Source organism: Poecilia reticulata, chromosome 4, assembly GCF_904066995.2.
Source record: "Poecilia reticulata chromosome 4, P_reticulata-male-v2, whole genome shotgun sequence".
Classification (NCBI taxonomy): Eukaryota; Metazoa; Chordata; class Actinopteri; order Cyprinodontiformes; family Poeciliidae; genus Poecilia; species Poecilia reticulata.
Window position 1 is genome coordinate 30,155,853 of NC_088833.1, and position 15,290 is coordinate 30,171,142.

Consider the following 15,290-nt stretch of genomic DNA (forward strand, 5'->3'; position numbering starts at 1 on the left):
GTTCAATTCCCGGCCTGGCGATATTTGCCGCACATCTTCCCCCTCTCTCATTACCCTCTTTCCTGTCAAACTACTTTCAAATAAAGGCCACTAGACCAACAAAACCTTAAAAGAAACGTTGTGGTGAATGCAGGATCTCTGGTACCAGTCAGTTTTGCAATGAATCTGAAGAGGCCTCTGACTAAAGACTGTTTGTTGCTGCGTGACAGGCCCATGTTACTGTTCTATGGACACATTTTTAAAAATCCATTCATTTCAGTAACTCCATCAGCAGCTATGATATTCCACACTAACATGTCCTGGATGTCACCATCCATTGTTGGCTAGCACTGCTAATCCACCTCATCTGCTTTTTCCATTACCATTTAAATCTCTATCTATTAACAGGTTATAAAAAAACCACACACTTTTTGTAGACATAATTAGGCTCCTTGCATAATTCTGTCTGCATGTTTGATAACTCCTCTTAATACCACATGTAGCGTGTATTTACACTGGCAGGTTTCCCTGTAGAGGTCCAGATTTTGCTCAATGAATTTCAGGACTCATTCCAGAAACTTAAAGTTATTATATTCTAAAATCAAGTTTAAGAAGTTTGTTTGGGGATGATTTTTTTTGTTAAAGCTATTATCTCTATCCATGATTCAACCATTTAGCTCAAGGGTGACCAACTCCAGTCCTCCAAATTCAGTGTCCTGCATTTTTTAGGTGTGTTCCTGGTCCAACCACAATAAATTAATAGTGGCATTACCTCCTCAGTACATTATTTGCAGAGATTTAAGGGGAACATCTAAAACAAGTTCTTGAGAACTGGCAGTGGTTGATGATTTGAGGGGACGCTGTAGAATTTGGAGGACATCTTCTGTCTTAATAATTCCTCTGGCTGTGAAACAGGCCCTCAGCATGATGCAGCTACCATGCAGTATTCTTTTTGTCATGATAACAGTCTAGATCAGAGGGTTGAAACTTGGCCTCAATTGGATGTTTCTGACAGGACAGACCCCAGACATGACCTAAAACTGATTTTGGAATTGAACTAAAAATGTCTGAAATTGGCCTAAAACCCAAATCAAATGAATTTTAATGAGCTCTCCCTTTTGATGATGATGATGATGATGAGAAGGGTGGTCAGAGATTCATCCAGGTTAATGATTGTGACTTTTGGTTTCACAATCTATATTGACCAACACTATGACTTGGAAAACTGTTCTGTCAGATTTAAAACAAAGGAACAAACAGTAATTGGTCATTTGAGCTCACAGTACCAGTTGTCTGACTTATGATCACCCCAACATTAGACTGATTGTCTAAGTTAGAATGCAATGATTTAATATACTTTAGCTTCCCAATGTGTTATCAGCACCATCTAAATCAGATGTTCTAAATAAGCAGCATGAATCAGAGTTCAAGCTAAACATGATTATGTTTCCTCACTGCTGATTTCTATCTGTTGTGATCTTATGGTTCTAAGTCCGGATCCGTCCTTTAACTGTTTGGACCCTTGTAGACAGTCATATAGTAAATTTACTCTCTTTGCCGGTGCTTTTACAAAGAGGGGAGTAACAGCTAGTTAGAAAATTAGAAACATGTAATATTTGGAAATAGACTCACAACAAATTCTTCAATAAATTACATACTAAGCCCCCTTACATCAACTGGTACCTGATTGGCTGAATCAGGGTTTTCCTGCTGGGAAGAGGCACACACTACTCCAAATTGAGCACAGACTGTGCTGATTGCTGGGAAACAGAAGACTGCCCAGACTTTAGTTTAAATGCAAAATAGTGTTGTGATAAGTAAGGAGAAAGATGATTAAGAAAAATGATCAACAGTTTATCATTTATATGTTTTAATAATGGCTCAAATAATAATTTCAGGCTTTAGATGCTGTTTGAATGGCTGGCTCTATTCTGTGTAAAACACATAGGATTTGGATTTGGTGTGAATGATTCTTTCTGACTGCACCTGCCAAAGCACCCTCACATAACGCTGTACTGGGTTAAATTATTGCGCATGATGGAACGCTCAGCGGTGCACAACACTCAGGGCAAACCGCTTCACCTACATCCTCTCATCGTGCTGATAAGATGATAAAAATAGTGATGGTCTTTCTTCCTGCAGAAAGCTTTCATAAATATGGAGAAATGCTGCAGATTGTGACGAAAACATGGAGACATAATATAGTGCCTGCATAGAGCAGTGATAGGATTGTTGGGATAGCAACAGGACAAAAAATATTTGTGAGCTCCAATATGTAGCAATGTGTCACGATTGCTCTGAAAAAGTGTTCACCCCATTTTAGATTTCTGCTGCTTTTGTCATACTTACAATTTTCGGATCATAAAACAAATAATTTTTTGAAGATAATTTGACTAAATCTAAACTTCAGTTTTCAAATGATGATATAAAAAGAAAACAATCCATGCAAACCAGAATTTCCTGAACAATTTAGCCCAAGTTTGGCTTGCAAGTACTATATGATGAAAAAAATATACACTGCTGATAAACAGGAAGTAGTTTTAAAAAAAATTCAGTGGTTTTCTTAATCATATAATAAGGTTATTAAAATACAAATATTTTTTCACAAAGGCTAAAATAGGTGAATGACCAAATTCATATTGTTCTTGAAATGTAAAGCAGGATGTGCAAAATTGGTCAAAAGCCTAGAAATGGCCTGCAGGTGGTCCTTTGGGCTCCTGTGGTTAAGTCAAGGGCTTCCCTGCTTTAGAGGGTCATCTGAGATTGGAGCTTTGCAGATGATTTGAGGTGCCAATCTATGTCAGATAATTTAATAAATAAATAAATAAAAATAAATGAATACATTGAGGAGGCAATGTTACTTTTCTGGTTGACTTATTCGTTAATGCAGTTGAGCTTCAGTGCAAAAGTCAGTCAGGAAATTTTTTAAAATTTATTTAGCAATATATTTGTATTTACATTTTCCATGAATGGGACTCAAGCAGCAGTATAATTTAACCAGCAGCTAATTATGACTGTTCACACAGCTATCAAATTATATAAGCATTTTAATCTTAAATACATTTCAAGATAAATACATTTTATATTTTTTATGTGTGTGTTGAAATGCAGCAACAAACTTAAAATTTTGAGATCCACATTTAGTTTGAGAGGTCAAGTGCTCTTGGGGGCCCTCTGCTGGCCTGGGTCCCCTAAGCATCTGATTTGTTTGCTTGTGCCTTGGACTGTTCCCTGGGGTCAAGGAGTGGAGGTTGAGTGGTTGAGGAAATGTTTCATTGGGCAACCCATTTTTAACAATATACATTTGCTCTGTTTGAAATCATTTGTAAAAATTAACTGATAAAAAAAAAACTCTACTTTTAGCCCTGCACACATGAAAATCACTGTTGCCTGTCATCCAGCCCAGAGATTTACAGAACAGTGTTCAGACTTTAGTTCTACACTGGAGCGCCTTTTTCCATCCAACCCTCCTCCTCCTCCTTCTCTTCTCTCTTCCCTCTGAATGGCTCTTGGTGGAGCGGTGCAGCGGTTGTGAGGCAGCGCTGGGCCTGAAGGGCACTTTTCAGCCTGGCCAGACACACTCGGGTCTTGCTGCTTGGCTGCGCAACATGGGTCACCGCCTTACATTAGGAAGACCCTGCCAAAGTCAGCCAAGCGGAGCCCTGCGACATACCTGGAAATGAATGGACAAAACTCCAACAAAGCAAGCTGACTGTAGGGTTTTTCTGCAGTGTTTACATTACTGATATCAAAAATGTGTTTTTCATCTGTTATGTGTCTCATTAGCCGAATTATTTTCTAAGCCATAAATCTTCATCTAGCTAATATTCATAACAAATTTGGAGGGTGGCCAACAGCTCTGATTGGTGCACCTCATCTTGGCACAGTGTGGAAATTAAATGGCCTCGTGTGGAGGGAGTGCGGGTTCTGCTGAGGTCATTAGGAGGGTCCCGGTCGCTGTTATTTACACCGAGTTCACGCTCTATCCATCAACAAGCCTTTTTTCCTCCCCTGATCGCAACGCTATGCGGCCACACCGGAGCGTCTCCTCTGCATCCAACATTCCGATGATCTCGATGCTCTTCGAGGTGGGGCTAAATCCAGCGCCTTTCCAATCACGTCGAGTGGGCGGAGCCTGACTCTCGCGCTCTCTTCGCTATGTCGCCGCCAGCCCTGCCTGTGCTGAACATGACAAAAAGCGAGAGGATGGAGCGAGTGAAGTAAATCCCTGCTGTTTTATTCCTCACAGCCACTTTTCCTTTCTTGTTTTTAGAAGACGGAGCGGGGTTTGGATACAGGAAAAGCATTACTAGTTGAGAGCAGCTGTCTGTCTGGTTTAGACTCGCAGCCCACAGCAGTTCAGATCAGATTTCACATTCAGCTTCGACCAGCTCAGCTGAGGGAAGCAACCAGAGAGGGCTCGTTGCTCCGCGCTCTCCCTCTCTAACGCCACCTTTTTTCTTTTTTTCTTTTTCCCTCCCCTGTTGGCGGAGCGTCTCTAAAACGCTCATAGGAAGAAATACCAGGATTTATTTCCCTTCTCCTCCGTCCTCCCTTCTTCTTCTCCTCTTCTTCTTCTTTTTTTTTTTTACTGTATTTATTTTTACAGGAAATTATCAGCGTTGGCGACAAATAGAATTAGATAAAAAATAAAGGGTGGCCGAAGACATGGACGAGCAGCCGAGGTTGATGCACTCTCACACGGGGGTAGGCATGGCGGGGCACCCCGGCCTGCCGCAGCACTTGGAAGGCACCGGAGGAGCCGACGGCGACGGGAGGAAGCAGGACATTGGAGACATTTTACAGCAAATTATGACCATCACGGACCAAAGTCTGGACGAAGCCCAGGCCAGGTAAGAGACTTCTCGGTTTGATGTCAGAGGGAGGCGGAGGGGAACCGGAGCTCATTTTTAAAGAAAGCAACAATAGTACATTTATCATATCATATCTGTGCTATATTTATAAAGAAAGCACAACTTTCAACTAATTAAATTTAAAATATTACTGTTAACTATAATATTAAAGCTAAAGGTCGAGATAAAACCCACAATTAAAAATATATTTTTTTTAAAGAATGGCGTTTATTGGCGACGTGTCGCCAACTTTATAAAATGACTTTTTTTCGAGCTGCATTTAGCTCGAAAATGCAGCTCGAAAAAGCTGCATTTCTCACTTATTAGTCATGAAACATATCCACCGAGAAACAACATATCTTAATCGGCAGTATACTTTGCTATAGATGACACAAGATTGAGTTTTAAAAACGTCATCCATGTTGTTTGTCCCTTATAAAAGTGAGTGAAGCTTGAGGAATCACTTTAAGTTGTTGCGCAGTTTCATAAAAGCACACAAACGAATGGATAACAGGTACACAACCTCACAGTGTTTGTTTTCTGCTAAGTAGGAGAAGGAAAGATATTAAGGAAGGCATGAAAAAATAATAAATAAATAAAATATATATATATCTGTACAACCTAAATATGTTTAAAATTGGCCATTTTTGAATGAGGCAATTTATTCCAGAAGCAGTTGGATTGTAACACCGTGAGAGCTGGTTGTAGCCCTTGCTAGTTAATCTAATAAAATACTACATATCTTCATTGTTCAAGCTTGTATGTTCACCCACCTGTTCATCATTTAACTGTTTAATTAATCATTTTACTTACATTGCTTCCAACACGTAATAAGTTTATAGTGTAATACTTGTGTTGTATATTAAACCAAAACTCAAAATTATCACTGAAACATAGTTTTCACGCATTTTCCAGCCAATTCTATACATACTCACTTACACAACTAATAATCTCTATTTATTCTTGCATATTTTTTACATTAAGAAGTCATGAGTTTAAAAAAAAAAAAGATTATTATCCACTCAAATCTTTGTACAGTTTTTCAGTGAGTTACAATTTTAATAGAACTTAGCTAACATGCAATTTAGGATATTTCCATTTGTCAAACATGTGCTGTTTTTTAAAGGTATTACAGCATCAGCAGCTAAAACATTGTGATCAACAACAGTAAAATGAGTAGCGCAGAGAAAAAGAACAGCATTTTCAGGTTGTTGAAACTCTTCTCTGTGTATCTCAAGGATTAGAAGTTGGAACTGTTCGCAAATTTTCTTCAAGCAAGATCTGAAATGAAGCCTGGCACTTAAGTTGATTGTATTAGTGAAACACTTGTTGTGCTCCTAGAGAATAATAATTATTTTTTTAACCACAATTTGCACTGCAGCACTTTGTGAATCAGAATGCACACTGAGCTCTTCTCCATTCCCCAGGCTTGAGGTCTGTCTCTTAACATTTTTCCTGCCCTCGGTTTTTGCTCACCAAGCCACCTCTCTGTTTCAGGAAACACGCTCTCAACTGTCACAGAATGAAGCCGGCGCTTTTCAACGTTCTGTGCGAAATCAAAGAAAAAACAGGTACGTCCAATCAGCACATCACACTTTGCATTGCCAAGAGCCGTGCAGCAGGTACAGCTACGCGGCGTGTGTTCCCTCCTGCAGCTGTTCAGCACTAGAAACCTTAATAAATCCCGTGCCGTAACATGGAGGAAGTTTTTATGGCAGAACAGCGGAAAGCAGCGAGCTGGATTGTGACACGCACGCTGCTGTCTCCCCCTTGTGAGTTAACTGTCAAGTCTGCTGAATACGTCTGTCTCTATTATGTTTTGTGTCTCTCTATTAAAGCAGTTGTGAGGCAGCGTGTCAGCAGAATAATTGCTTTGAGAGAAATAACATACAAGACGTAAAGTCATGTTTCCAGAGCCGTTTCCACCTTCTCCTCACCCCGTGACATTTTTTTTTTTTTTTTTCGGTGAAATTGTTGCACTTTAGTGTGATCGTGTCTTTTACTCCTCCGTCTGCGACGCCGGTAGAAACTTCCACCGACGAGATGGAAGTTGCTTAAGTGTGCCGGCTTGCTCTCGGTGTGTTTCACACTCATCGGCGCGTGAAATCAAACCGAATGGGTGGAGGCCGAGAGGGAGGGTCTCATTGTCTGGAAAGTTGCACATACTTGACCTTTTGGGGACATTGGTGGCTGTTTATGTTGGTGATCCTCCGTCACCTGGTGCTGTCACGGATGTTTTCATCAGAGCTTATTTTACAGCCTAACTAAACTCCCCTCCCCTTCCTCTTCCCACCTAGCCTGGCAGTTTATCTTGACTTGGCCGCAGCCTCATGAAAGAGAGAGCGCAACAGGGGGAGGAGGTGTGTGTGTGTATATACGTGTGTGTGTGTGTGTGTTTGTTTTTTGAAGTCCGCTGCTTCTCTCTTCTTTCTGTTGCTTTGGTATGTTTTTTGGAGGGGGGAGTGACACAGATATGCGTGATGTTTCACTCCCTGCAGCTCGCCGGGGTTCACCCAAAGTTTGGCTGAGTGCAAAGTAACCTGGACGGCTCCCTGCCTTCCCCTCAGCTGGTAACCTATTAACACAAGGTGCGGCTAATTGGAGATCCGGGCCTTGCTTGTCGTCACGTTGGAGCTGAGTTCTAGGTGGAAGTAGAAAATGTTCCTGCAGTTTTACGCCGGTTCCTCAACTCAGGTTGACTCTGTCTGTTTCTGGATCTCCTCGTCTGTCTTCTCAATAATATCTTTTTTCTATTTTGTTGGCGTGATTCAGTAGGGTAAAAAAGAGGGAAATGGTCTCAGTACTTTTAGATTTAAAGTCAATTTGTTGATTATAAGTTTCTGTGTTAAAAAAAACAGCAAATGCTTATTTTAAAGACAAATTTAGAAAAGCTTGGAAAATAAGTCAACAAAATAATGTGGTGTTTTCTTCTATTTTCGTGACTAAATGATGAAAATAAATATCCATATTATCGTTTTTTTACATGTGTGAGGTATTTAAAATAAATTTTTATGGGTGCAAGCGACTTGTTGCTACTAGTTCGGTTAATTTTCTAATTTATTCACATATCTACAAATATTTTTATTGTATTTATTTATATAATTTAACAGGTGTGTCTTTGCTTCTTCTGTTATTTCCTGCCATAAAGTTATTAGCAGTAGATAAGTGAAGCTGTTGCTCATTTAATCAGATCGGTATGCCGCTTTGCTATCAATTCTAACGATAACATTGATGCACTTTTGAACGTTGGTGTTAATGCTTAAACGTCCGGTGCCAAAGGGACTGAATAGCCTCCCCGTCTCCCACCTATTGCTGTGCTCTGCTGTTCAGCTGGCTGAAAGATGGCTTTACTTACAAGAAAAACAAATTCCATATTCCATAACATTGTTAATTGATATTTTTGGTGGATGATGCGGACTTAGAATTTTATAGGAATATTTTGTGGAACTGTTATGATAATGAAAAAGATTATGCTTAAAAAAACCAACAATTTATTGCTTCTTTTTTTTAGATAACTGTATGGCTGTGAGTGGATGGCACATCATTCATATCACCACAAACATATTGATTGTTCTTAATAAACATTCCCATTTGAAACAGTCTTCATCAGTACGCCACTTACTTAAAAATGTGATTTATTTCCCTGAGTTGCACTAAGTAACTGCATTTAATCATGTTTTTCAATTTACTGATATTTATTGCTGCTCTTGGTAGTGGAGAAAAAAACAACATTTCCAATCATACTGTCAGTTTTGATTTTTATTTACTGTTAATAACTGAAATTTGTCATGACAACGATAAATCAAAATTCTTACCATGATGATAATTTTTTCAAGATAAACGATACGACAATTGACCACCTATAATAAATACTGTGATCTGCCTGAGTTTCTAACTAACGGTGCAGAGAAAAAACATGTTTCTATAGAGAATCACAGTTCGTAGTCCTGGGGATCTTGAATCAATTCAAATGCTCAAAAATCATCTGTAAATGCCTGTCAGGTGTTCGTCCTTGTCATCTTATCATTAATCCTTAGCAGACAATTATCTCTTTAGAATGATAATGGCACTAGATCATACACAACTTAAAGAAAAACAAGTTTTATTTAATCCACTGCTGTATTTTCTTTGTAGATGTTTTTTATTTCCAAAGTTAATACCTATTGATAACATTTCTTAACACAAAAACACGGTGGGGCAGCTGGTGGACTGTAGCGCCCCTATCACCAGGCTTAGCTGGATTTGTGGGGGAAACCTGCATGCTACTGAGGAATATTATCTCTGCTGCCCAGGAACTGAGCTGTTAACATGTCATGTCATATGAGACACATAGCAACGGACAGAGGCCTCTTAAGAAGTGACTGCTTGGCTGAATATACCTGGAATGATCTAAGTTATTTTTAATTTGAATGCAGGGGTGCACCAATTTCTTGGTCAGCTGATTAATTGGTGTCAGTTTCCTTAATTTTTGGGAGATCAGTGATCAGCTGATACTTAACATGTGAAGCCGATCTTATCCCCCCATCTTAACTAACTCAACAAATGTCTAAAAATCAGACACTGTCATCTTTTGCTCTGCCATGAGGTTTGACTGACAAACCGGCTCACCAGGTCATGTCTACATGTTTGCAGTTAACAATAGTAGCCCAACTTGTTGCCAACTTGGCAACTTTATTGCTTTTTTCAGATAAAAATAATGGTATCGGCCAAAATTGGAATCAAGCATTTTAAAATTACAAGGTTGTGAAGCATAGTGTTTTTACTAAAGGTCATGTGACCTCAGACCGGCCCGGCGCTCTGCAGACGTGCCGTGTAAATGGAGCGGCGGCAGTGGCTCGCCCTGTTCGGGAACGCTCGCCCTGCTCTCTGCCTGGGTGGATCTTCCATCCCAGCATCACACAGTGCCAGCGCTGATCTAGAGCCTGAACTTCTGACCTGTGCTGTGTATGTTTTTTTTTTTTTTTTTTTGCTGGGATGAAGCGAGGAACAGCCGACAGAACCGCGGGGCAGTGCAAACAAGCACAATAGGGGAGGAAAGGCGAAGGAAGGAACACTTTATTTAAACCACGGCCATCCCTGTGTGAGTGTGTGTTTCTTTTCGGCAGACAGCGGTTACGGTTCGTCTCCAACGGCTTCATGGATGTCGTTTTGCTTTCGGCATGCAGCTTCAGAATCAAAACGCGAAGCTGAACCCAACAGTTTATAATAGAAAATCCCTCTGCTCTGATACTATCAGACACCTTGCAACAACATTAAACCTCTTCCTCACTGCTCTGCCAAGCTGACAGCCATGAAGGAATCAAACAATCCCTCCATCACATATTTTCAAGTTATGTTTTGTCTCGGTCCTTTCCCCCCCCTTCTGCCCCATCACCTTTTTCATGATTGATGAAAAGGGCCCTTTAGATAAGCAAACGGCTGACAAACTGATTTGGAAAATGAGCCGCTTTGACCTCTGTAAACACTTCGTCAACATCATAAATCTTGAGCCGTGTCAAACAAACCCACTCCTTGACCGAGCTCACTGTGCTTTGACTCTCTGTTTAGTTTCTTTTCTCTCAACCTCAACAAAAGGCCGCCTTTCCCTCGTGCCGTGCGTGTTTGTGTAGCGCACAGTTTCAAGCCTAGGGGATCCTCCAGTTAGGAGAGCGACCAGCCGAGTGATGTAATGTTATTTTTTGGAAGGGTGAAAATGGGGTGTTTTACAAGGTGGTAGGGGATAATGTTTGACAGGATTAAAGGAGCCAGAGGTCTGATTGTGGAAGGGGCATGGAAGCCCTGGACCGCTAAAGTCTCGCCAGGTATGGCTGGTATCTGCCTGCTTGTGTTACAGCCGCTGATCTCAGGACAGTAACGAGTTGCCCACACGGCCATCGGATGTGAAGCTTCATCAGGCTGGTGACTTTATTAGCAGAGTGATTGATGGAGAAGGAGTTGTTGTTAGCAGCATTAGGGAAGGAGTCATTTAAGGAAAAAGCTTTAGTACATGGTTGAAATTGTGGTTTTTGTTTGAATCATTGCTGTAGCCAATGAATCAGTGGCAAAAGCTTTGATTCATTGTTTGTTTTCCAATGATTTATTTTAACTAAAAATACACAGTTTAGAACCTAGTGGTTCATTTTCAAGATCTTTAACATGACAAAATTCAAGGTGTTAATGCATCTCTAAAAAGTCTTAACCATCACTATCTACAGTAACTCTGAATGTGAATTAATTTGAGCTGCAACATCATTTAATTTTACTTTGAGATCAGTAAAGTATTTTTAAATTTGACCTTCATGTATTTAAAATTAAAACCTTAAAATATCTTAAATTCATTAAAAAAAAATGCAAGTTGGCCTGAAATACATTTATGAATGGTCTTAAATTTTGTCATGGCAGCACTATTTAATCTCATGTAGTTTTTTTTTTTTTTTTTCGTGGGACTTTTTTGTCAGGCAAAAGTTTGGGCCACGCAGACATCTTCATTGCACTCTGGTATTGGAGGCGGCTGCTAGCTAGCCGTTGATATACCCTTGCTAGCTAGTTAGCTATTTTGGGTCTATCTTGGGTTAAGTATGAATTTAGAGCCAGTTGGCTGGACAATGTCTGTTTTCACCTCTGGCTCACTTCTCTTGCCAAAGAAAAGTTTCAGCTGGTTACCATTGGGGGTTGCGGCGCTCTACAGCCTACAGAGAAGCACAAAACTGCTGCCAACTGCCTCAAACAGACCCCAGAAATGTTGCAGTTTTTGCCATGCTTGATTGTAGTACAGCAAGATGCCCCAAACATCTACTATATTTATATCTTCTTGCTCTTAAATTTAATTTAAGGTGGCATTAAAAAGGTCTTATGTTTTATTTATTTAACCCTTATTTAACCAGGTATGTTGATTGAGAGCAAACTCTCATTTTCAACAACTTAAGAAAGCTTCTTGAAAAACCTTACATTTGACTTGCTGAAACCTGCAGATGCGAACAGCAAAAATCCGTGAATACCTGAGACTTCCTCTCAAAACACTTAGAACTGCCTATTTTTATAGTTCACACACAAAATATACTTTTGTATGCATTAATGCACACAGTGGAAACCGTTTCCGTATTACCCCTGGAGCTAACACCTGCAGTCTTAATTATCTCTGCTCTTATTGGTGCTCTTACTTGGCGCTCTTACTTGGCGCCAATCAGTGCCAAGTAAAGTAAATGGCACTCCGGTTTGGCTGCCTTGCAAATGCTAGCCAATAGCGTGTCATGTAGCATTGCGCTTTGATATTTCAGCTTCCAAAGCTACATTTTCTTTTGACTATATTATGTATGCTTAACAAAAAAAATTTGCAAATATTGAACCTTGAATATCTGGTATTGCTAGCCACTGAGGTTTGGGCCATTTTATCCACTAACCTGCATGTAAAGCATGTGGGTCATTAATGGCTCACAAATGTCAGTTTGATAGCATAACTTATTTTATGATACTGTGATCAACAGATGTAGCACACTGACAGCAAAATGTAGTGCGTTTCTTACTGATGTTAAAACAGCAAAGAAAAAAAAAATGTGGTTAACCATGGCAACCAGTTAGAGTTTGAAGCCTGGTCGGCTCCTTCTGCAGTCAAGTCGCGTGCGCAATGGTTTTGGAGTTTACAAACAAATAATCTCTCTATCATGTTGCATATTCAAAATCAAGAGAAGTAGCATAAAAAGAAGAGACACATCCACTTATTGGGGATTCTTTTTTTTTCTCTCATAAATGCTGTGTTCTGTATCATTAAATTGATGAAGTTCTCACTTAAAAGCCAAGTGTTTCATAAAAGGATTCAGTGAATAAGTCTCAACGATGGAACTGGAGTTAAAAATGAGTACGACCCCCCAGGTAGAACAGGCTCTCAGGGAGAGGAAGAGTGAGGACTTCTGCCTGGCTGGACACGAGTTGGGAAAGTGTTTTAGGAAATTGACAGAGTTTAGCTTTCCTTCAGAGTCACAAGCACAGAACCACCAGAGTCAGAGCCGGCACCATAAACGCTGAACTAACACCATAACAGTACGGAACAATGTGCTTACATTATACATTATGCAAATTGTCAGTCCCCTAATTGACACGTGTTAATCATATTAAAGAGCTTAATTAGAGGAATATGAGTTGGTAATTAACATTGATGTCAAGGAAAAGGAACGTGTTTTTTTTCCCTTCTTCTTGTCTGACTAAAAAGGAAGTAAACGTTCTACTTCCTGGCCTGCAGGATTCCTTCTCCTCTCCCGACGACCACTGGTGTACAAGTGTGTGAGAAGAACTCTGCTGTGGATCACTCAGTGAAGGTAGCATCCACTTAGACTGGTAAAAGAGCGCAGGTTCCGACATCGCCCCCTGCTGTCCACTGCCGGTTGTGCAGCCTCGCTCCCTGTGGCTTTCCTCCGCTAGCATCACATGCCGCCCTGCTTAATATGTTACGAATTTAATCAAGTCTGCAAATTTGTTATGCACGTTAAATTGAACATGCAATGGCACATGGGGAAGGTGGTTGCCATACCAACCCCCCCAGGAGTTCATTTTCTATAATGCAGTGTTTGGAATCTCATTTCCTCCTCTCCTCTCCTTCCCCCCTCCCTCCTACCCCCCTGCTTGTGCTAGCTGCAGACGCCACCTCCAGGCTTACTCTGTAATCCACCCCCCGCCCCCACCCGCGCCCCACTGAGGCGGCTCTCAAACAGTGGGAGGCAGAGAGAGAGAAGGAGAGGTTTCTCTCCTCGTAGTGGAAATGACACAAATTAATATATGCCGCTTAAACCAGACCAAGATTAATGGTTCCCTTTCGCTCCAGCTTAGTCCCTCTGTCAGTTGCCGGGTGCTCGTTGGACAAAATCAACACTAATCAACATTTATTCCACTTTTGCCCCTGGGCTCTCCGGAGTCAAACCCCCGCCCCCTCCCACCCTGTTAGCCCCCTTCCCACCTAGCCATCCAGCCCTTCCGCGGCCCGTCTCGCCACGCTCTTCACCTCTCATCCAACTCCTCCATATATCATCCTCCTCACAGCGCTCAGCTCCTCAGAGGAGAGCCTCCCCCTGCACCCCCCTATCAGGCCACATTACAGTCATGATAGATTTTCTCTTTTCATTTGCATCTTATATTTAACGCAGTAGAGCAGTTGCTCTGTCACCTTACAGCATGAGCCTTTTTTTTTGTTTTAGTATCTGTGTTTGTAACTGTATCTACACTCAGTTTACACTGCATTATGAGGAACAGGAGATGCATTAACTGCATGCGGGAGCTGGCATTGTATTTATACCGCGCTTGGTTCTCCAGGCAGGTATTATTTCAGATTTCCCCACTAGCAGGAAACTGAGCTTCAAGATCCCGCAATAACACTGAGGCCTCCACACAAGTGTTTCCTGAGTTACCGGAGAGCTTTCTGGAAAAGCACAACACGATTGTGGGCGATAAATTTCTCTGACTGGCAGCGGTGGCATCCACTGATCCAGCTCCCTGCACGCATTACACAGCTACCATAAGAACCCCACGAAGGCTCATAACGCAGGAGGCTTTGTTGTTGAGAAAAAGTAGTAGGAAGCAGAGGTGGGAGGTAAACTGAGTGTTAAATTCCTGTTAACTTCAAACAACTATATATATATATATATATATATATATATATATATATATATATATATATATATATATATATATATATATGGATAACATATATTACAGTTTTCACTTTTTATCTTCTTTTTATTTTCTTACAGGTGCACCAATACACTTTTTTCACTTCTGATACCAATAATGATATCTGAGATTTAGTATTGGCCAATACTGATCCGATTGGAAAAAAAACAGCTGAATTGACTTCAAATGATTTTTTTTATTGTTTGAGACCTCTGGTGGAGCCAGGTGTGCATTGTCCAATCAGGTCGTTGACAAAATATATGCTGTATGCAAACTGCTGTGACTTGTGAAAAGCTGTCCATTGGTTTGCGATAGTCAGACAGCTTTACATGTTTACATGATGTATTTAATTAGAATAAATTTTAACCAAACTGAATTTGATTCTGGTTGTTCATTCAACTACAGCCTTCATCAAAAGATTGGCCAGCCATTGGTGCAAAATGCATTTTTAGATGTAGAGACAACAAATTATCATGGAAAAGTTTAGAATAAATGTTTTTGAGATTGATTATCTTGTCAGTACTGTGTGATCGCCACAGAAGCAGACTCCAGGCCAGCCTCTTCTCGCTGCAGCTCAGATTTATTCAACATCCTCCCCGGCACCGCCGTCCTGTTGCCTCACTCCCCTCTGAAGCTGAACAGTGCTTGAGCAGCTGAAGCCTCTCTTCCTGCTTTGTAGAGATGTTTAGCGCCGTGTTGTCCATCTTGTCCCACTTCATGGCCAGAGGCGTTGTCACGGCACCAACTGGCCTCATTGAAGTGACACGCAGTGCTTTGTCAGCTCTGTGTCTCAGGTGCCAACGTGCGCTTCCTAAAATAAAC

At 40.8% G+C, this 15,290-nt stretch overlaps 1 protein-coding gene across 3 annotated transcripts in view; it reads left to right on the top strand.

Annotated features, from left to right (window-relative positions):
* Nucleotides 1–3,827: 3,827 nt before the first annotated feature.
* LOC103463997 (pre-B-cell leukemia transcription factor 1) overlaps nucleotides 3,828–15,290 on the top strand; it is a 76,487-nt gene continuing 65,024 nt past the window's right edge. For 2 of the 3 annotated variants that reach the window (XM_008407791.3, XM_008407790.3), the window contains exons 1-2: nucleotides 3,828–4,832; nucleotides 6,330–6,403. In XM_008407791.3, the coding sequence (XP_008406013.1) occupies nucleotides 4,648–4,832; nucleotides 6,330–6,403 (259 nt within the window). In that variant the 5' untranslated portion in view covers nucleotides 3,828–4,647. The remainder of the gene's footprint in view (nucleotides 4,833–6,329; nucleotides 6,404–15,290) is intronic. The other variant, XM_008407789.3, reaches the window with a different exon arrangement.